Source organism: Rhinoraja longicauda, chromosome 33, assembly GCF_053455715.1.
Source record: "Rhinoraja longicauda isolate Sanriku21f chromosome 33, sRhiLon1.1, whole genome shotgun sequence".
Classification (NCBI taxonomy): domain Eukaryota; kingdom Metazoa; phylum Chordata; class Chondrichthyes; order Rajiformes; family Arhynchobatidae; genus Rhinoraja; species Rhinoraja longicauda.
The window spans coordinates 7,453,439-7,475,525 of NC_135985.1; the positions used below are offsets into that span (position 1 = coordinate 7,453,439).

General features: G+C 42.3%; 1 protein-coding gene across 1 annotated transcript; it reads right to left on the reverse strand.

Annotated features, from left to right (window-relative positions):
* Positions 1-941: 941 nt before the first annotated feature.
* leo1 (LEO1 homolog, Paf1/RNA polymerase II complex component) lies at positions 942-20,890 on the reverse strand. Its single transcript, XM_078427085.1, has 12 exons — positions 20,789-20,890; positions 15,357-16,079; positions 14,664-14,771; positions 14,434-14,525; positions 13,192-13,337; positions 12,585-12,669; positions 12,149-12,243; positions 10,866-11,000; positions 8,999-9,134; positions 8,348-8,534; positions 6,289-6,386; positions 942-1,195 (listed from the first exon to the last, which is right to left on the reverse strand). The coding sequence occupies exons 1-12, from the start codon at positions 20,844-20,846 to the stop codon at positions 1,094-1,096; spliced, it is 1,965 nt and encodes a 654-aa protein (XP_078283211.1). The 5' UTR covers positions 20,847-20,890; the 3' UTR covers positions 942-1,093.
* Positions 20,891-22,087: the final 1,197 nt, after the last annotated feature.

Sequence of the window (22,087 nt, forward strand, 5' to 3'; positions counted from 1 at the left end):
ATATTTCAATCCCATATTCAAGAATCACGTCACGTGAATAAGAGTTCTCATTTAATTATCTATTTTCACAAATGAAAGGGATTTCTGCAGATTCCTCTCTGCATTATGAACATTGTACTTGAGTTGCAAGCAAGCTGAATATCAAATTGGATTCCATTCACTTTCTATTTTTCCTGCTGGTGGCTGGACATTTTAAGTTTCAAATCCAATAACTTGAGACTTGAGATACAGCTCGGAAACAAGCCCTATGGCCCACCGAGTCCGCGCCGGCCAGCAATCACCCGATGCACTAACACTATCCCACACACTGGGAACAATTCAACAACTTACCGAGGCCAATTAACCAACAAACCTGGACGTGTTGAGTGTGGGAGGAACCTGGAACCTGAAAACCCACGTGATCACTGGGAGAAGGTACAGACATCACCCATAGTCAGGATCTAACCTGGGTCTCTGTCGCTGTAAGCCAGCAACTTTATCGCTGTTCCACTGTGCCACCTCAAACGTGTGATCTCTTTAGGCTACACTTCTTTTTTTGATACCTACACCTAAAAATAATAATTAATTTTCTACCAACATGAACTATTTTAAACTTATTTGTTATCAAACTGAGGAAACAGTGTAAGAATGAATGATGAGAATTGAAAGCACTGAAGGGCTAAGCAGAAAGTGGACTCAAAACCAAGATCAGATCAAGCTGATTTCACCAAATGGCAGACCACTCCCTAGGCCATTATGCTCTTCCCCTGCTCCTATTTCTTTAATATACCTATAACCAAATCTGAACTGTGATCTACAAAGTAATGGAAAGCAATGTTGATCCATAACTAGTTTTACATTGGCAGCCCCGACTTACTTCCAAAAATTGTGTTAAGTCACAACTTTTACTTCAACATCCAAGTTCAAATCATTAAAACCCTGCAATTTATTTATATAAAAGATTTAATTTTTAAATCTTGGTACATACATGAATCACCAAATTACAAATGATTACCAAAATCATCCCCAAAAAAATAATCAGACAACATAGCTACTTACAAAATAACTGTACAAGTCAATGTTTGTTGACACAAGCCAGCCGACTCTGGCCATCTCACTCATCGTCCTCTTCATCACTAATCACATACTTCTTTGCTCTTTTGCTGGAACCTTTGTCATCATTTTCCGCTTTTCTCTTTCCAGAATTTTCACCTTCCTAATGTGGGGGAAAGGTGGTTTTGGAGAAAAGAGAAAAAAGGAGAGAAAGTAAAGAAATAGTATAAGTTGCCATCATGATTATTGCATTGACAGGTGCGATAAAGCGTATTTTTATAGACTCATAGAAACATAGAAAATAGGTGCAGGAGTAGGCCATCCGGCCCTTCGAGCCTGCACCGCCATTCAATATGATCATGGCTGATCATCCAGCTCAGTAGCCTGTACCTGCCTTCTCTCCATACCCTCTGATCCCTTTAGCAAAAAGGGCCACATCTAACTCCCTCTTAAATATAGCCAATGAACTGGCCTCAACTACCTTCTGTGGCAGAGAATTCCAGACTCACCACTCTCTGTGTGAAGAAATGTTTTCTCATCTCGGTCCTAAAAGACTTCCCCCTTATCCTTAAGCTGTGACCCCTGGTTCTGGACTCCCCCAACATCGGGAACAATCTTCCCGCATCTAGCCTCTCCAACCCCTTAAGAATTTTATATGTTTCAATAAGATCCCCCCTCAGTCTTCCAAATTCCAGCGAGTACAAGCCCAGTCTATCCAGTCTTTCCTCATATGTAAGTCCCGCCATCCCAGGGATCAATCTGGTGAACCTTCTCTGTACTCCCTCTAAGGCAAGAACGTCTTTCCTCAGGTTAGGAGACCAAAACTGCACACAATACTCCAGGTGCGGTCTCACCAAGGCCCTGTACAACTGCAGCAGAACCTCCCTGCTCCTAAACTCAAATCCTCTTGCTATGAATGCCAACATACCATTCGCTTTCTTCACTGCCTGCTGCACCTGCATGCTTGCTTTCAATGACTGGTGCGCCATGACACCCAGGTCACGTTGCATCTCCCCTTCTCCCCTGGAATTTAGAAGGATGAGGGGGGATCTTATTGAAACATATAAGATAATTAGGGGATTGGACACATTAGAGGCAGGAAACATGTTCCCAATGTTGGGGGAGTCCAGAACAAGGGGCCACAGTTTAAGAATAAGGGGTAGGCCATTTAGAACGGAGATGAGGAAGAACTTTTTCAGTCACAGTGGTGAAGGTGTGGAATTCTCTGCCTCAGAAGGCAGTGGAGGCCAGTTCGTTGGATGCTTTCAAGAGAGAGCTGGATAGAGCTCTTAAGGATAGCGGAGTGAGGGGGTATGGGGAGAAGGCAGGAACGGGGTACTGATTGAGAGTGATCAGCCATGATCGCATTGAATGGCGGTGCTGGCTCGAAGGGCTGAATGGCCTACTCCTGCACCTATTGTCTATTGTCTATTGTCTCCCAATCGGTCATCATTCAGGTAATACTCTGCTTTCCTGTTCTTGCCGCCAAAGTGGATAACCTCACATTTATCCACATTATATTGCATCTGCCATGCATTTGCCCACTCGCCTAATCTATCCAAGTCACTCTGCAGCCTCCTAGCATCCTCCTCGCAGCTAACACTGCCACCCAGCTTCGTGTCATCCGCAAACTTAGAGATGTTGCATTCAATTCCCTCGTCCAAATCATTAATATACACTGTAAATAACTGGGGTCCCAGCACTGAGCCTTGCGGTACCCCACTAGTCACTGCCTGCCATTCCGAAAAGGACCCGTTTATTCCTACTCTTTGCTTCCTGTCCGCCAACCAATTTTCTATCCACCTCAACACTGAACCCTCAATACCATGTGCTTTAAGTTTGTACACCAATCTCCTATGTGGGACCTTGTCGAAGGCCTTCTGAAAGTCCAGATATAACACATCGACTGGTTCTCCCTTATCCACTCTACTAGTTACATCCTCGAAAAATTCTATAAGATTCGTCAGACATGATTTGCCTTTGGTAAATCCATTCTGACTTTGTCCGATGATTTCACCACTTTCCAAACGTGATGCTATCACATCTTTAATAACTGACTCTAGCATAACTCAGAGCTATACAACATGGAAACAGGCCCTTCGGCCAGGCTCGTCCATGCCGACCAGCATGTCTAACCAAGTCGATCGCACTAGAAGTATCACCTGTTGGACTTTGGATGTGCCGGACTGACATTGGGTGTTATTTCTATTAAAAACAAGCACACGTTTGTTTAACTTTTTTTTAACGTGTAGAGTTCAAAGACTCCAGACCCAGGCTCCGGACACATGTTCCTTCTACCTGGCATTCTGGACCCTTATTCCAGCCCCATCAACACACCCTGACTCTGGCTGCACGCCCTGCCTGTACTCTGGACTCTCAGCTCTCTGCCTGGACTTGTGAATGAGTTACTTACTGCACCATCAGAATCTCCAGAGCTTTACTGCATCTGGTCGTCATCTTTCAATGGTCAAACATTTCATTTTGGCATCACATCTTTTAACATGTGATGCTAAAATGAAACGTTTAAAAAAAAGTTAAACAAAAGTGTGCTTGTTTTTAATAGGAATAACACCGAATAGTGTGGAAGCTTTGTCACTCCGGCGGCACGGTGGCGCAGCGGTAGAGTTGCTGCCTTACAGCGAATGCAGCGCCGGAGACTCAGGTTCGATCCTGACTACGGGCGCCAACTGTACGGAGTTTGTACGTTCTCCCCGTGACTTTTCTCCGAGATCTTCGGTTTCCTCCCACACTCCAAAGACGTACAGGTATGTAGGTTAATTGGCTGGGCAAATGTGTTTTTTTTTAATTGCCCCTAGTGTGTGTAGGATAGTGTTAAATGTGCGGGGATCGCTGGGCGGCGCGGACCCGGTGGGCCGAAGGGCCTGTTTCCGCGCAGTATCTCTAAATCTAACATCTAAAATAGAGGGAATTTAAGTCATGTATAAAACATAGGGCAAAATTAGTCTAGTTGCCTATTTCATCCCTGCAGCTCCTGTTGAGCAGTCCTCAGGCACTGTATCGCCAACGTTTGCCATCATTTGTCGAGGGAATTCCAGAAATAGATTTGAAAGGTACTTGGAAGATTCTCAGGAGCTATCAACTTGGACCATCTCCCAGCACTCCAGCAGTACAAATAAGTATAGCTACCAGTTAGAAGGTCTTTTATTTAGAGAAGAAAAAATCCATCCTTGATCCATTTTAATAAAAACGTTTAAACAAGAATGAAATAATAAACTATTTAATAGGATGCAAATGAAATTAACTAAAAATCCAACTTCTGGGTTAAATATCAAATTTAGCATTTCACAAACCATGGATCCTTTTTTTAAATTCAAAATGTTGTTAAAACATTCCATGTCAGTTTATATTTATTTTGTTTCCTTGTGCAGTCATCTCCTCACCTCTTTAACCACACAGCAGAGTGGTGTGGGCCACCCACTCACTCAAACCACTCGCTCATTGTCTGTTCAGGCAGGAGAAACACCTTCCCAGAAAAACACCACAAAGCTCCAACTAAGTTATTTCTCACCCCTCCCCTCACCTACCAAAATAGAGCATTCATGATTTCATAAACTAATCACAGTCATCAGAACACAGACAATGGCAAAAAAAATGCTTAGAACTTAAATCCATCTTATCGTGACAAGTACTAAACATTCACAAATCAAAGTTTACTTTTATCCCCTTTGACAGCACTAGGCCTGTACTCGCTGAAGCTTAGAAGAATAACGGGGGACCTCATTGAAGCTTACCGAATTGTGAAAGGCTTAGATAGAGTGAATGTGGGGAGGATGTTTCCACTAGTGGGAGAATCTAGGACTAGAGATCATAGCCTCAGAATTAAAGGACATTCCTTTAGGAAGGAGATGAGGGTGGTGAACCTGTGAAATTCTTTGCCACAGAAGGCTGTGGAGGACAATGGACATTTTAAAGGCAGAAATAGATAGATTCTTGATTAGTATGGGAGTCAGGGGTTATGGGGAGAAGGCAGGAGAATGGGGTTAGGTGGGAGAGATAGATCAGCCATGATTGAATGGCGGAGTAGACCTGATGGGCCAAATGGCCTAATTCTGCTCATATCACATGACCTTAAGACCCTAAGGGACAAGCTTCTCATTCCTGCATCTTAAAGTACAGCTTTTGATGTTCCAAGAAAGCACGTTTTTTTGCTGTACATGTTGCAGCATTTGTTAAATGCTTTCTCACAAATCGTCAACTAAATGGATGTTGCACATCAAGTGAAGTCACTTAGAGTCATAAAATCATACTGCAGGGAAACAGACCCTTCAGCCCAACTTGTCCATACCAAGCAAGATGCCCCCTCTATGCTGGGCCCACCTTCCTGCATTTGGTCCATACTCCTCTGAAACTTTCCTATCCAGTTATAAATTTTCATTTAGTTTTAATCATCTGGATTATTTTCTGCAAGTCATCTGCAGAAATCTGAATAGACCAAATGTGGCAAGGCCGCACTTGGGGTATTGTGCTCAGTTTAGATCACCCAACCATAGTAAAGATGCCCTTAAACTGAAAAGAGTGCAGAGATGACTTACGAGGATGTTACCAAGACTTGAGGGCCTGAGCAACAGGGAGAGGTTGGGTAGGATAGAACTGAGGCAGGTACTATTACAACAATTAAAAGACATTTGAAGAGATACACAGATAGGAATGGTTTATAGACAATAGACAATAGGTGCAGGAGTAGGCCATTCAGCCCTTCGAGCCAGCACCGCCATTCAATGCGATCATGGCTGATCACTCTCAATCAGTACCCCGTTCCTGCCTTCTCCCCATACCCCCTCACTCCGCTATCCTTAAGAGCTCTATCCAGCTCTCTCTTGAAAGCATCCAACGAACTGGCCTCCACTGCCTTCTGAGGCAGAGAATTCCACACCTTCACCACCCTCTGACTGAAAAAGTTCTTCCTCATCTCCGTTCTAAATGGCCTACCCCTTATTCTCAAACTGTGGCCCCTTGTTCTGGACTCCCCCAACATTTAGAGGGATATGGGCCAAACAGAGGAAAATGGGACCAGCTTAGATGGGGTATATAGTTGGGTTGAAAGGCTGTATGACTCCGGCTCTAAATGTAATATCTTAGTTAAAGATGACAAGTTCTTTGTTAATATATAAAGTTAAAAATCAATCCACTATCAATGATAATATTCGTTTCAACATTCCAAAAGAAACCTGTGGAAACTATTCCAAATTTGTATTTTAAAATTAAGACTTCTGCATGTTGGTTTTCCATACTAACCTCATCACTGTCAAGCTTCTTGGCTTTCAGGAGCCTCTGTGCTTTGTCATCACCAGACCCTTCATCACTGTCTGAAGAATAAATCCGGGCTCGCTCCTCTGGAATAGATATTAAACACAGATATTAAAGTAGATATTTATAGCACTCACTTTTGTTTAAAAACATGACGACCTTTAAAGTAAGAAAATAACTGCAGATGCTGGTACAAATCGAAGGTATTTATTCCCAAAATGCTGGAGTAACTCAGCAGGTCAGGCAGCATCTCAGGAGAGAAAGAATGGGTAACGTTTCGGGTCGAGACCCGAAAATCTGAAGAAGGGTCTCGACCCGAAACGTCACCCATTCCTTCTCTCCTGAGATGCTGCCTGACCTGCTGAGTTACTCCAGCATTTTGGGAATAAATGACAACCTTTAAAGAGATATTGTAGCTTTCAATACTAAATACTGTGATTTAAAATTTACTGGCTTGGTTTTAGCAGTGGAGAGAGAAGTCTATAATAGAATGTGTCCGTATGAATGAAATCCATACTCTGCTGCGGGACATTAGCAGATTATGGTTAATATCAGGGAGAGATACATTTCACATGAATTTGTTAATAACTCGCAAGCTGTCATACAGCAGAATTTCAGCTGAGGGTACATGTAGTCTTTTGGAGTATTGTTAAACATCTGTAATCTTATAATGTCCTCACTAATATTGGTTCTACCTTTGTATGCATGTGGGAACAAACATGCTGCCGAGGCTGTGGAAGAACATGCACATGAGTGAAGTATGCTGAGTGTAACTCATTGTAATAATGTGTAGGAAGGAATTGCAGATGCTGGTTTACACCGACGATAGGCACAAAATGCTGGAGTAACTCAGCGGGTCAGGGAGCATCTCTGGAGAGAAGGAATAGGTGACATTTTGGGTCAGACCCTTCTCCAGACCCTAGTAGTCCAAAGAAGGGTCTCGACCCGAAATAAAAACCCATTTGTTTTCTCCAGAGATGCTGCCTGACCCGTTGAGTTACTCCAGCATTTTGTGTCTATTCTCATTGTAGTAACATCCATAAGCTACTGTTGAGAAACCACTCATAGAATGGTCATGGGAGCAAGAAATCTGTGGAACCAAGACAAAAATTGTGCATTAGTGGAATTTCGGGTGGAGAGGAGAAGTGGCACACAGAGATTTAGAAAGTGCTGTCAGCCATGATCTTCCTGGCCCAGCAAAGCTAATTTTCTGACTGCCTGCATCTTTCACCTCTAAAGGTTACCAGTTTGACTCGGTTTCCTACAGTGCTGTGCAAGCCTCCGATTGGGAAAATATTACATCATAATATTACATATTATTCCCTATTATAGAGCATAGCCATCTGCTTCAATATTTAATGTGGGTTTCTAGCGACTTTGTTCTAAAATTATCATGGGCTGGATGTCAATGGGGTAAAATGGAAAGGACAGCATTGTAAATTCTCGTCTCGGATTGTGTGTATTTTCTCTAATACTTGCCACCTTTAGCCTCAATTGTTTTTATTTTAATTGTCATTTCAACTTTCTAAAACTGTTGTATCATCCTAACGTGTTTCTCAGCAATAAAAATGCTTGGTACCCTAAATAATCACTGGCCTCTTATTATTAACATTGAGCTGCTCATGAAGGTAGGGGTAGAATTCCTACCTCAACAAAAATTATCAAATATATCCCACCATTAACAACCTACCAACAAAATTAAATTAGGCACATATTCCTGCAATTTCCACAATTTCCTAATGTGGTCATTATATTTCTGTTGAGAGTTTAAAAAAATGTTATACCTGTTATCTGATTCCTTTAAAGCTGAATTACCAAATTCTCTATGTAAAAATAATTCATCCAAATTAAACATCGAAAATAATGAGATATAGATTCAGAAATTGGGAAGCGATTTACAGCAGTAATTTGACACAAACACATCTTGGTGCAGTGTAAGTACATGGAAATTGATGCAATGCGGGTTGGGAAAGGTATTTTATAATGTTGGCTGCTTTCCCGAGGCAGTGTGGAGTGTAGAGGAAGCGTGCAGAGTCACAGTCCATACCTCTGATCCCTCCCTTGTACTTGTTTTTGATGGCTGCAAGGCTGATGGTATCTTCGCCTTCCTCCTCCTCATCGTAACGATCAGGCTCCAGGTAGGAGGAGCTCAGACCTCGCTGGCTCTGCTTCTCTCTCATTCTACGTTGCTGAGATTCTCTTCTAATCGAAGCTCTGAGACGCTCCTCTTCTTTCTGCCAATCGAAGACAATTTACAGTTAGGTGCAGTTGCAAACATGGATTTTAATTTCAACAACACTGGTGGCACAGCGAGGCAGCTGGTGGAGCTGCTGCATCACAGCACCAGAGACCCGGGTTCAATCCTGACCTCAGGTGCTGTCGATGTGGAGTTTGCACGTTCTCCCTCTGACCACATGGGTTTCTTCGGGGTGCTCCAGATTTTTCCCCACATCCTGAAAACGTGTGGGTTTGTAGGTCGATTGACCTCTGTAAATTGCCTCCAGTGTGCATGGAGTGGATGGGAAAGTGTGATAACGTAGAACTAGAATGAATGGGTGATCGATGGTCGGCATGAACCCAGTGGGCTGAAGGGCCTGTTTCAATCTTTTCAATCCAAACCACTGTTTGTGCATGTGCCTAAAAGTACGGCGTCTCCATTTCAATATCTCTCCAATGGGGCATCATCAGTTTTGCTTACCTTTATCATCTCTGAACGCTGGGATTCAGGATCTCTGCCAGCTATAGGAAGGATCCGGATCTTTTGGGTTTTTGAACATCTGTCCGCCAAAGACAGAGTCATCTTTCTGTGTGTTGCACTGTCCGTGGAATGAGGCCTGTGGCACATGAAGACAAATGCTGGTTTAAGCTAATCTTTTTATAAAACATATATATTTACCATTTAGAACTGTACATTCACTTGAGAGCCACAGGGATAATTCCAATGGATAGAGTGATACTCAGGAGGAGACTGATTGTCAGACTGGATGGTAATAAACTGGCCTCAGGGAGGTAACTATTGAACTCCACTAGATTGTCATCCACTGATATAGGACGAGTCGCACCCTGGTCACTCCCTCTTCTCGCATTTCCAATAGGGCAAAAGGTAGAGAAGTGTGAAAACGCACACCTCCAGATTCAGGGACAGCTTCTTCCCAGCTGTTATCAGGCAAATGAACCATCCTACCGCAACCAGAGAGCAGTCTTGAACGACTCTCAATCTCATTGGGGACCTTCGGACTATCTTTGGTCAGACTTTGCTGGCTATATCTTGCACTAAATGTTATTCCCTTATTGCGTATCTATAGATGGCGAAAGGCTTGATTGTAATCATGTATTGTCTTTCCGCTGGCTGGTACGCACACAAAAAAAGTTTATAATTTACCTCGGTACACGTGGCAATAAACTAAACTGAACTGAGGTGCAGAGTTGAGAATAGACTCGGTTATGGTTCTTGTGGCTATCTTGTCTACACAAGCTATTTCAGTTCATACATGAAGAGTGGACATTAGGCAAGCACTAGAGGGCATCAGTGGCAAAAAAATGTTCCAAAATGACGGATGGCTATTTATGAAGTGGAACGGTTAAAAAAAAAAAACAGTACACAGATGCCATTTTCAAACAATTTGAACATCAAGTATGGTTTAAGAGCTTCTACAACCATTTTTTTAAAAAGCATATTCCAGAAAGAAACCCCAAATTACTGTGGTGAAACAAAAAGAGGAGAAACTTGTAATGCTGGAATCTTCAGCAAAGCACAAAGTGCTGGAGGAACTCAGTGGGTCAGGCAGCATCTGTGGAGGAATGGACAGATAACATTTTGGATCTGGACCTTTCTTTAGACTGATGGAGTAGGGGGGCAAAAAGCTGGAAAAGGGAGGTGGGAGTGGGGTAAAGCTTGGCAAGTGGTAGGTGGATACAGGTAAGGGGGTGATTGACAGATGAGTGGACTAAATGACAAAGGCTAGAGGTGAAAAGGACAAAAAAGGGTATCAGATAAGGAGTGAAATATAAAGCCAGAGGGAAGGCTATGGGTGGAAGGGAACACGGGGAGGGGGTAAAAGGAGGAGTGAAAGGCAACAAGGAGATGGGAAATGGGCATATAGGGGAGAAAAGAGGTGGTCAACTGGGGTGGTGCAAGCGATGGGTACACACTGGGGTGGGGTGGGCACGGGAAAGAGGGAGGAGAGGGGGTGGGGCCTCCCTTTGGTTGCCATTAGGAAAGCAATAGTGAGTAAAGATGTTGATTTCATTGATTAACTGGGTTGAAGTAAGGCAACATAAATCTGTGTCAATTCTCACAGCTAAACTCAAAGTTACAACATCACCTTGTTCTGATTACAAAAAGAGAATTTGAATTCACTCAAGATTAATTTTCATAAAATATTTTCCACTGCAAGAACAGGCATAAATATTTTAAAAAGTGATCTTATTCCCAACAAATACTTCTGATAAAGATGAACACCCTTAACAATTTCATGTTATGCAACATTTTTACAGCAGTTTGAGATAATCAGTTCATACAAATTAAAAGCTTTGCATCGTGAATTGTTAGGAATTCAACATACCTGAACGTAAGCTTGGTTTTGAAGACTGCCTGACCTTGCAAACCAGTCCCCTGCCTAATGAAGAGATGATTGTGGTCCCCTTGCAGTGGAGCTTTGTAGACGTCAAACACTTCATTCCCCAGGTGCAAAGACATGCTGCAACAAAGAAAATTCAATGATTATAAATGCTATACGCAGAGATCGGTTTCTTGGGATTTGTTTCTTTAAATATCACAGAAATTCACAAGTCACTGAATTTTACTGTAAGTACAAAATAGCCCAAGAATAGTTCAAACAAACTCCAATAAACTAGCCCGCTTAGGGATTTGGTTATGCCAGCCAGGCAAATCTTCTGGACTATTCATATTAACATCCCATACACTCTCAATTCAAATTTTTTTTAAATGTTACAAAGAAATTGATACATTTTAAACCTGGAAAGTGTTGAGCGGAGTGCAGGAAATAGCACCTTGGTGGGTTGAAAGGGAGTGCAGGAAATGGAAGCACAACAAATGGGGACCCAAAGCACTTTAATGTGAGGTTGGGAAACCAGGGCTGCACCATCAGCATCTCCAAACACCCACATTGCAGATTAACACATCTCTACCTTCTAGAATGTGATTGACCTCGTCTAACCATTATATTTCCGACGGTAGACACAAAATGCTGGAGTAACTCAGCGGGCCAGGCAGCATCTCTGGAGAGAGGGAATGGGTGACGTTTTGGGTCGAGACCCTTCTTATTTCCGACCTGCTCTTGCCTCCCTTTACTTGCTGGATTTCCAAAATACCAAGAGATCCACCTGGCATCGGTTAAGCCCGAGGAACCTCCCAGTCCGAAAAAAACAACTCATCTAGCGTTTGAGAATGCATCGGTGGTCTACTCAATATTGTGCAGTAAAATCCAAACGTTGTCCAATAGAGGCAGATTTCATATTTCTCAAATCCAAACATTTTAACCTAACTCCCAATTTTGCCTGATAAAAAATGAATTCAAATAATCTATCAATTAAAGTTTTCTTCTCTTTTCCTGTCTCCCATTCTCCCTTTTAGTATATAGCATGCACATGTTTATTTTCTAAGCAAGGAAGCTTTCCTTCCACATTGCTGGTGTTACAACTATATCCAGTTAAGCACACTGTAATTCATCCAAAGGTGTGAGACGATATATGAATTAATAAGAAAACTTAAATCAAGATCCTCAAAAGAAATCAGAATACTTTAAAGCTACATTATGAAAAAGTAAATCTTACAGCTTTTATCATCCTTGTCAGACACTTTAGCTGGTCAATAAATATTACCAACCTTCCATCTGACCATTTTACTATTCGCGCATTACTTTCACGAATGTCATTTCCTTCTTCATCCTTGCGTATTCGCCAGCGAATTGTGTTTTCCACCTGCGACCAGAAGACAAATAATTTTAAGGTTTCAGATTCCCATCAGTGTTGAATTTAACCTCCATGGTTCTCCGGTCTCTCTCTCTCTATCTATCTGGTGGCTACCAATAGGGCAGTATGGTAGAGTTTCTACCTTACAGCGCCAGAGGCTCGGGTTCGATCCTGACTATGGGTGCTGTCTGTACCGAGTCACCATTAATGTCACAGGCATTGCCTTGTTGAGAGGACATGTTCCATTCTCAACCCCATCTCAATAGAAATAAATGCAGCAAAATCAGAGCCATCAGATATATTTACTAATTACCTTGGAGTGGGAATGGGAGGCTTGGTGGGGGCATTACCTTTAATTTAAGTCTTGTTCTACCCTCTTCATCCAACATTTCTTCATCTTCAAATTCATCTTCATAGTACTGAGAATCAAATGGCCTTAAGAAAACAAACAGAATGCTTATAGTTTGGAAAATGGGCACGATGGATTTTAAAATACACCTTTAAAGAAGATAACTAGGAAATAAGTACCATAAACAATGTATTCCATGCAAATCCGAGTTCACACTCTGCATTGCTCGAGTTATAGCACAACACAACACAACACGATATTCAGTTTTGGCCACCAATATGCAAGGGGACTGATAATCAAGGTGCAATTTGAAAAGTCAAACCAATCGCTAACATTGAAAGACATGAAAAAAAAGTGAAGACATTTAGCTTTGAAAAGAATGAACTAAGAAGAATCATCTCCAGTAATTCCCCACACTGAACCGATTTCAGATGGTAGGGGAGACTTTTAAACTTTAGTCAAAATCCTTGATATTATTTAAGAATTGGTAGATAACATCCTGAGGGAAACATTTTTGGAGAAGATGGAATCTAATCCAATCTAAACCCTGTGTGATCTTGACCTTTGTATACACTTCAATGTTTTAGATACATCACAAGTTGAAGTACCTGGGTTCCACGCTGAGGAAGTTAGGCAGTTTAACAAAGTATAAATCATTCCCTAAATCCGTGTTCACTTTGGGAATCTCTACTTCTATCCGTGTCTCTGCAATTGGTTCTTCTTCTGGATGATCATGATCCATGTCATACTCATCCTAAAGCAAATTCACAATTAGTAAAAGGCGGATGTAAAAATGTACCGACACAAAATGGCAAATGCTAGCATTTAGTGGTACCACTGTCATCACTAAACCAATTAAAATGCTATTACCAAACTTTCAAAGAAAATGATAAATGAACAAATCAATTGTGTAACAAAAGAAAAATAACACGGTAACTTTATGTAATGGCAGGCTAAGAACTTCCTTTGATTTTTGTAGTGATGATCCCAATTCCAGGATCCATACATGAACTCTAACCAACCGATTATACAAATTTTCCTTTAAAACATTCATAGCCTCAAAAACTATTTCACTAGAAGGAGCCATGATATATATATTTTTTAACTTTACTTCATAACTTCATAACAATACTTCATTACATACTTCAAATACATTCATTACTTCATAACAATAAACTCAGGATACAGTTTTAGAGCATTATATCCTACAATGAAGTATTTGGTACATTTGGTTATGGGCGCAAGGCAGTGCAGCGATGGAGTTGCTACCTGACAGCACCAGAGACTTGGGTTTCAAACCTGACTATGGGTACTTGTCTGTACGGAGTTTGTACGGTCTCCCCCTAACCTGCGTGGGTTTGCTCCAGGGTCTCCAGTCTCCTCCCACACTTCAAAGACTTACAGTTTTGTGGGTTAATTAGCTTGGTATAATTTGTAAATTGTTCCAAGCGTGCATAGAATAGTGTTAGTGTGTGGGGATCGTTGGATGGCCCGGACTCGGTGGGCCAAAGGGCCTGTTTCTGCGCTGTTTCTCTAAACTAAACTAAAATCTCATTTCTCATATTCTCCCAAGACATAGAACACCATTCGACCCATTGATGCCGTGCCAACTACGAGAGTAATCTTATCAAGGCCATTACATGACTTTTTTAGTAGCCTATTCTGGCTGCAATAATGCAATTGTAGATGAATCCATACCTTGCAGTTTAATTTCTTTTGTTTTATTCCCCTACTTGTCCTTCATCTGTCCAGATTTCTTTGTAAAGCACATCTTAAAATCAATTGCTATATAAGACTTCTAGGAAATTCAATCAAAAGAATGTATGATACAGCTTCAAATAAATACTTACTGCAGGTTGGCCTGGAGTGGGAGGTTTCTCACCTTCACTGTCAGATGAAATATCATCTGCACCTCCAAAAAGATCATCTCCATCTATTTTATCTGCAACACAGACATAGCACCAACATCCTCAGAAAGGTATTGCACCATCCATAGCTGGTAATGTTATAAGATTGTGTTCCTTTCAATACAGTACAAAATGGATGTAGCAGAGAGTGAAAACGTCATGAGAAGGGTTACCTTTATCTTTTATATTGCTGTCAGAGTCAGAATCTGAAGCAATTAGTTTTTTTGACTTGTGTCGAATTATTTCCTCCTCACTGTCACTACCTCTTGCAGATCCTGCAGCTGAAATTGAGAATGTTTTAAAAGATTAGCATCAGACTTAGGAACCTCTCGATATCAACGCTCGCTTTACTCATGCAAAATAACAGGAATAAAGTTTAATACCAAAAGCGATCACAAATGCAGGGCTGCTTGCAATAACATTTTGAGAGCACAATTCAATACGAGTTTATAAATGACAAAATACAGTCAAGTTCTTTCCACTTAAAATTTAGATAGCTGATTAAAACAAATGATATTCCTTTATGCAAGTGAAAGATATGAATTCTATACTTGGGGAAGACTGTAAATAATTTAAATTATTTTGCACATTGGAAACAAAAGTCACCTCATAGATTTGTTTTATTTATAAATCACCTAATTTGTGTCAGAAAACCAGCAAAGGCTCGAGATATAAAACAGTGCTGACAGCATCTGTGAAGAGAGCAACAAAGCTGGCATTTCAGGTGAATGATCCTTCAAGTGACCTGAAACGTTAACTCTTTCTTCACTACACAGATGCTGTGTGACATTGTGAGTACACACTTTGTGTTTTTACTTTCGATTTCCAGCATCTGAAGTTTTTTTTCTTTTTTGGCTTTTGAATACCTGATTTACGTTCTTGCTCTTCATCTGAAAGTTGCTGCTCCTCTTCTGAATGGTGAGTTTTTTCCTCTTCGTCCGATTGATCACTCCTGGAAGCCCGCTCCCACTTCTCAATCTCAGAGTGCGCCACCTTTCCAGATTCCTCGGCGTCCGACTGGTTACTGGCAGCATCAGAGTGTGAGTGGTGGCTCATGGCATCGGATCGGGAGTGGACACTGCCAGCATCTGAATGGACGTTGCCGGCTTCGGAGTGGGATCGGATGCTTGCGACATCTGAGTGCGCGCTTCCAGCTTCTGAGTGACCGCTCGGGGCTTCTGAGTGACCGCTGCCAGCGTCGGAGCGAGCGCTGCCCGCATCGGACAGTACACTGCCAGCGTCCGAATGCGTGCTCTCTGCATCAGAAACATTGTCGTCATCTTCATTTTCAAACTGCTGCTCTTCTGAGCCACTGTGTTGCTCTCTTTCCGAATGCTGAACGTCCTCCTGGTCAGACTGCGCCGAAGCGATGGACTGGTTTTCGGACATGTCTTCACTTCCATCATGTCTCGAGCCTTCATCCTCGCTGTCCTCCCCAAACAGCTCTTTATTGCTAGGTTTAGTAGCTTCTCTCTCATCTTCATCCTCATTTCTGTCTTCCCGTTCACTCTCGCTCCTGGAAGGATTGCTTTCCGAGGCCGCTTGCTCCTGCTCAGAATCTGAGCCCGATCCAGATATGGAATTATATTCTGCAAACATAAAAGACAAGTAACCAAATTAATCTAATTCTTCTAGCATCAATCCATTCATGTAAAAAGAAGATTTAACATTAATATAAAGACCTTCTTATTCAAATACAATGATGTAGGAAATAGTTAGTCCTTTAACTGTTAGTCCGTTCCGCAGGGACCGTTCCCTCCGCAACTCCCTGGTCCACTCATCCCTTCCTACCCAAACCACCCTAACCCCGGGCACTTTCCCTTGCAACCGCACGAGATGCAACACCTGTCCCTTTACCTCCCCCCTCAACTCCATCAAAGGACCCAAACAGTCTTTCCAGGTGAGACAGAGGTTCACCTGCACCTCCTCCAACCTCATCTATTGCATCCGCTGCTCTAGATGTCAACTTATCTATATCGGCGAAACCAAGCACAGGCTCGGCGATCGCTTCGCTGAACACCTGCGCTCGGTCCGCATTAACGCAACTGATCTCCCGGTGGCCCAGCACTTTAACTCCCCCTCCAATTCCCAGTCTGACCTCTCTGTCATGGGCCTCCTCCAGTGCCATAGTGAGGCCCGCCGGAAATTGGAGGAGCAGCACCTCATATTTCGCCTGGGCAGTTTGCGGCCCGGTGGTATGAACGTCGACTTCTCCAACTTCAGATAGCTCCTCTGTCCCTCCCTTCCCCTCCTCCTTCCCAGATCTCCCTCTATCTTCCTGTCTCCACCTGTATCCTTCCTTTGTCCCACCCCCGACATCAGTCTGAAGAAGGGTCTCGACCCGAAACGTCACCCATTCATTCTCTCCCGAGATGCTGCCTGACCCGCTGAGTTACTCCAGCATTTTGGGAATAAATAGTTAGTCCTTTATTTCTACCAATTTCATACATTTGCAAAACTTGGACACTTCATTACAAGCAACTCAGCCTCAATATGTATTATTGAAAAAACAAAAGTGTGTGGAAGGTAGAAATCCAAAAGCTAAAAACCAAAAATGTTAGAAGTACTCAATAAGTCACAAAGACAAAGATAAAAACCAATATTTCAGAACAGTAACTTTTCATTGTTGTTCATTGAATTGAGATATTGGACAAATGATGTGTGGAAAACCTGCCACTATATAATTTAAAAATATTTCTTAAGCTAAACTACCACAAGAGATATTGTGAGCTTTTATTTGAACAAGTACTATTTTCAGCACTTTCCCCCATTCCTGATTTGAGGAAATAAATACGCTGAACAAATAAGCACAAAACTACATTCAGGACACTGCAATTTACCTAAAATGTGGTCTGTCCATTTCCTTCTACAGATGCTGCCTGACCCACCGAATTCCTCAAGGGCTTTATGTTTTACACAAAACTGCATTACAATTTTGTAACAAATGTAATTTTGTCTGAAGAAGGGTCTCGACCCCGAAACGTCACTCATTCCTTCTCTCCTAGATGCTGCCTAACCTGCTGAGTTACTCCAGCATTTTGTGATACCTTCGATTTGTACCAGCATCTGCAGTTATTTTCCTTACAATTTTGTAAAGTCCTTACATTGCACTTTAATTATATAACTAACATAGAGGTTATTTATTGGCCAAAATATATGGCAGTTTCAAGTAAAGAAATCAAGAGCATAGAGCACAGCAACAGTAGTTACAGAACACCTGCTCTAATTTAGTTTTAAAACAGTGCATTTACTCTGCAAAATCAGCATCTCAATGTGCTTCGGTGTTTTGTGTTCTGAAGTATTACTTGTGGTATGTAGAGGCTAATTCATGATAGGAAATTAGTGCAATTTCCAAAAATTTTAAATTTAACTCACTCACTGGTCATCAATTGGACCTACAGCAACAATGGCCAAAGAACTTATTGTATCTTCTTTTATTCAATAATTCAGACAATAATACTTTTTCTGATACTAAGGCCATCAGCAATTATTGTGAAGCTGGGTTGGTGTACACGGTGGGGTTACAGATAGGGTAACTGAAGAAAAATAAATAAATATAATTTTCAAACATAACTTGGTATGATCAAACTAATTCAATCATACCAAGTTTGAATCAGATTTCAAATAAGCTGGCACTGAAACTAGTATTCTTGAGCAAAGGGCCACAGATCAAGAAATAATCCAAAACGGCAGAAATTAATTCTAATAAGTTTTCTGAAATTTTAATTCATGTCAGGAGTAATCAGAAATTGCTTAAACATGTGCCGTGCACTGAACTGCTGGAGAATCTCCTGTTGGAACCTTGCAATCATTTTCCCACCAAGTGAGACTGTGATATTCGTACACACTGTACACCTTTCCAGCTACCTTATTAAAAAAGACAAATGAAAACTATGCCATGCTGTGAGGACTTAAAATTTGATTAAATCAGCAGACTCTGAATTGCAATTTCTGGAGTTAGGATATTTAGACATTTGATTTTACCATCTAGTCTCATTCCCAATTTCTATGCACTCTAATCAATAACTAATAGTTTAATTTTTCTGAAATATTGAGTAACATATTTTATTTTAAACTTTCAAACGAACCTTCCATATGCTCCTGCACCAAAACACTGATGCACTGATGGACTGGTGTAGGATTGAGCAATAGTCTCCTCTACGTTTCATAATTTAAGGTCAGAATTTTCAGATTGGTGGATTTTATTTATTCCAGCACTAATTTACAAAAGATAATACTTGCTTTAATAGTTATGCAGTCCAACAATTAACCAAAAATGTGTTTGACTACTACACAATTATCTTCTTTCCAATTTAAAGGAGATATATTTATTATTCATTTATTTAGCTCCACATGTTTGACCCACATGCTAGACCTAAAAATTGCCTCTGTGCCGAATATCACAAATGAACAAGGAAAATTGGAACATTTGTTATTTCTTCTCTAGCTGAATTTATCGCAAATGATGGAGAGCAGGAATGTTTTTCCTGCTCAAATGCATGATGAAATTCAGCAACTTTCTTCTATATAGAGCAAAGAGGCTCATATCACTCTAAACTGTTCCTATCCACGTACCTGTCAAAGTGTATTTTAACTGCTATTATTATAGCTGCTTAAACTAAACTACTTCCTCTGGCAGCTCGTTCCATATACCCACCACCCTCTGTGTGAAAAACCTGGATAAGAGAGACACCTATGTTAGACTTCTATTCACACACTACAGCTCTGTTTTTAATACCATTATCCCATCCAAGCTCATCAAATTTGTAGAACTCGGAACTCAGCACTCATCTCTGGAACTAGATCCTCGACTTCCTGACCAAGACTCCACAATCAGTGAGGATAGGGGACAAATCATCTTCTACCACAATCCTCAACACTGGTGCTCCATAAGGATACGTTCTCAGCACCCCCCACCCCCACCCCCACCCACCCTTCTTTACTCCTTACACACCCACGACTGCAGCCAAGTACAAATCCAACTCAATTTACAAATTTGCAGACAACACCTCCGTAGTGAGCCAGATATCAAATAATGACATGACGGAGAACAGGAAGGAGATTGAGAACCTCGTAACCTTTTGTCAAGACAACAACCTTTCTCTCAATGTCAGCAAGACAAAGGAGATAGCGATCGACTTCAGAAAGTGAAGCGGTACATTTTATTGGGATGCATCACAGAATAGTTTGGGAACAGCTCCATCCAAGACCGCACAAAATTGGAGAGAATTGTGGATGCAGCCCAGACGATCACACAAATCAAACTCCCTTCCATTGACCCCCATCTACACTTCGCGCTGCCTCAGCAACGTCGTCAGCAAAATCAAGGACGAGTCTCACCCTCATTTTCCCTTTCCCATCAGGCAAGATGTACAGAAATTTGAAGACGCATGCCTCCAGATTCAGGAACAGTTTCTTCCCAACTATCATCACGCAACTGAACGATCTTATTAACAACTAGTCCTGTGCTACCATCTACTTCATTGGTGACCCTCAGACTATATTTAATCAGACTTTACTGTACTTTATCTTGCACTAAACATTATTCCCTTCATCTCTTGTGTCTGTACACTGTGGATGGCTCGACTGTAATCATGTATAGCCTTTCTGCTGACTGGATAGCACGCAACTAAAATCTGTTCACTATACCTCAGTACAAGTGACAATAAACTAAAGTTACCCCTTTGAGTTCCTATTAAATCTGTTCCCTCTCACCTGAATGGGATTTATTCACAAAATGCTGGAGTAACTCAGCAGGTCAGGCAGCATCTCGGGAGAGAAGGAATGGGTGGCGTTTCGGGTCGAGACCCTTCTTCAGACTGAATGGGAGATTAGTTTAACGTTAATATGAAACTGTTTTGCGTGGACTTTGTGGACCAAAAAGGGACAGTTCCTGCGCTGTACTATTCTATGCAAGGGAGGATCTTGACATAGTTTGGTGACAAGAAATATATAATTTCCAGCTGTGATCAATTACTGTTGTACTACCAAGGCGTTCTGCTCGGTATGTTCTAGGCCCTAACAATATCCCATATATTGTCTGCTGACTTACGCATCTGTCCTGCTCGCTGCACTGATCTGCAGACATACATATTTCAGATGCTCCTGTTTCTCTACACTGCACCATTTTAGGGGGATGATGTGAAGCCACAAACCAGCGGCCCTGGCCCCGGGATTGACCCGGCCGGGTCGGCGAGGGGTGACTGGGCTCGGTCTCTGGGTTGAAGGGCCGAATGGCCTACTCCTCGCCCCACCACCCAGCTAGTAATCAGCCCCTCGCCTGGGCGAGCGGCGTTACCTTTCTGCTCGGGCTCGCTGTCCGCGTCGCTGCCGAACAAGTCTGCCATGTCCGCCATGTTGCCGGGTCGCAAAGACGAGCCTGCCGCTGGGCGGAAGGTCGTTTACGGCAAAGCGTCGCTGGGCAACGACAGATGCGGCGCGGTGTGCGGCCGTGTGGGTGGAGTACTCCGCGACGCCAGGGGGCGCTGCAGCGGCCACTGGACGCAAGGAACTGCAGGTGCTGGGATCTTGAACAAAACACAAAGTGCTGGAGGATCTCAGCAGGTCAGGCAGCATCTGTGGAGGGGATGGACAGACAACGCCTTGGTCTGGGATCCTGCATCACACTGATGGAGTAGAGGGAGAAAAATGGAAAAGAGAGGTGCGGATGATAGACAATAGACAACAGACAATAGACAATAGGTGCAGGAGTAGGCGATTCGGCCCTTCGAGCCAGCACCGCCATTCAATGTGATCATGGCTGATCATTCACAATCAGTACCCCGTTCCTGCCTTCTCCCCATACGCCCTGACTCCGCTATCCTTAAGAGCTCTATCCAGCTCTCTCTTGAATGCATTCAGAGAATTCGCCTCCACTGCCTTCTGAGGCAGAGAATTCCACAGATTCACAACTCGCGGATGATGGTGGGGCAAAGTCTGGCAAGTGATAGGTGGACAAAAGGTGTAGGAAGGAACCGCAGATGCTGTAGAAAGAGAATGTAAGGAATGAAAACGACAGATCAAACCTTCATATGCAGGAAAGAACTGCAGATGCTAGTTCAAATCGAAGGTAGACACAAAATGCTGGAGTAACAGCGGGTCAGGCAACATCTCTACAGCAGGACCCATTCCTTCTCTCCAGATGAGTTACTCCAGCATTTTGTGTCTATCTTTGACAATAGACAATAGGTGCAGGAGTAGGCCATTCGGCCCTTCGAGCCAGCACCACCATTCAATGTGATCATGGCTGATCATTCTCAATCAGTACCCCGTTCCTGCCCTCTCCCCATACCCCTGACTCCGCTATCATTAAGAGCTCTATCTAACTCTCTCTTGAATGCATTCAGAGAATAAGCCTCCACTGCCTTCTGAGGCAGAGAATTCCACAGATTTACAACTCTCTGACTGAAAATGTTTTTCCTCATCTCCGTTCTAAATGGCCTATCACTGGCTCTTAAACTGTGGCCCCTGGTTCTGGACTCCCCCAACATTGGGAACATGTCTCCTGCCTCTAATGTGTCCAACCCCTTAATAATCTTATATGTTTAGATAAGATCCCCTCTCACCCCAGTCTTTTAACATAGGACAGTCCCGCCAT

Excerpts from the sequence above, each read along its gene's own strand:
- leo1 (XM_078427085.1), bottom strand. The coding sequence starts at position 20,846 with ATGGCGGACATGGCAGACTTGTTCGGCAGCGACGCGGACAGCGAGCCC. Across the intron at positions 14,526-14,663 it reads CAGCAATATAAAAGATAAAG|ATAAAATAGATGGAGATGAT; the intron begins GTAACCCTTCTC and ends TCTGTGTTGCAG. Across the intron at positions 9,135-10,865 it reads AAAACCAAGCTTACGTTCAG|GCCTCATTCCACGGACAGTG; the intron begins GTATGTTGAATT and ends CATGTGCCACAG.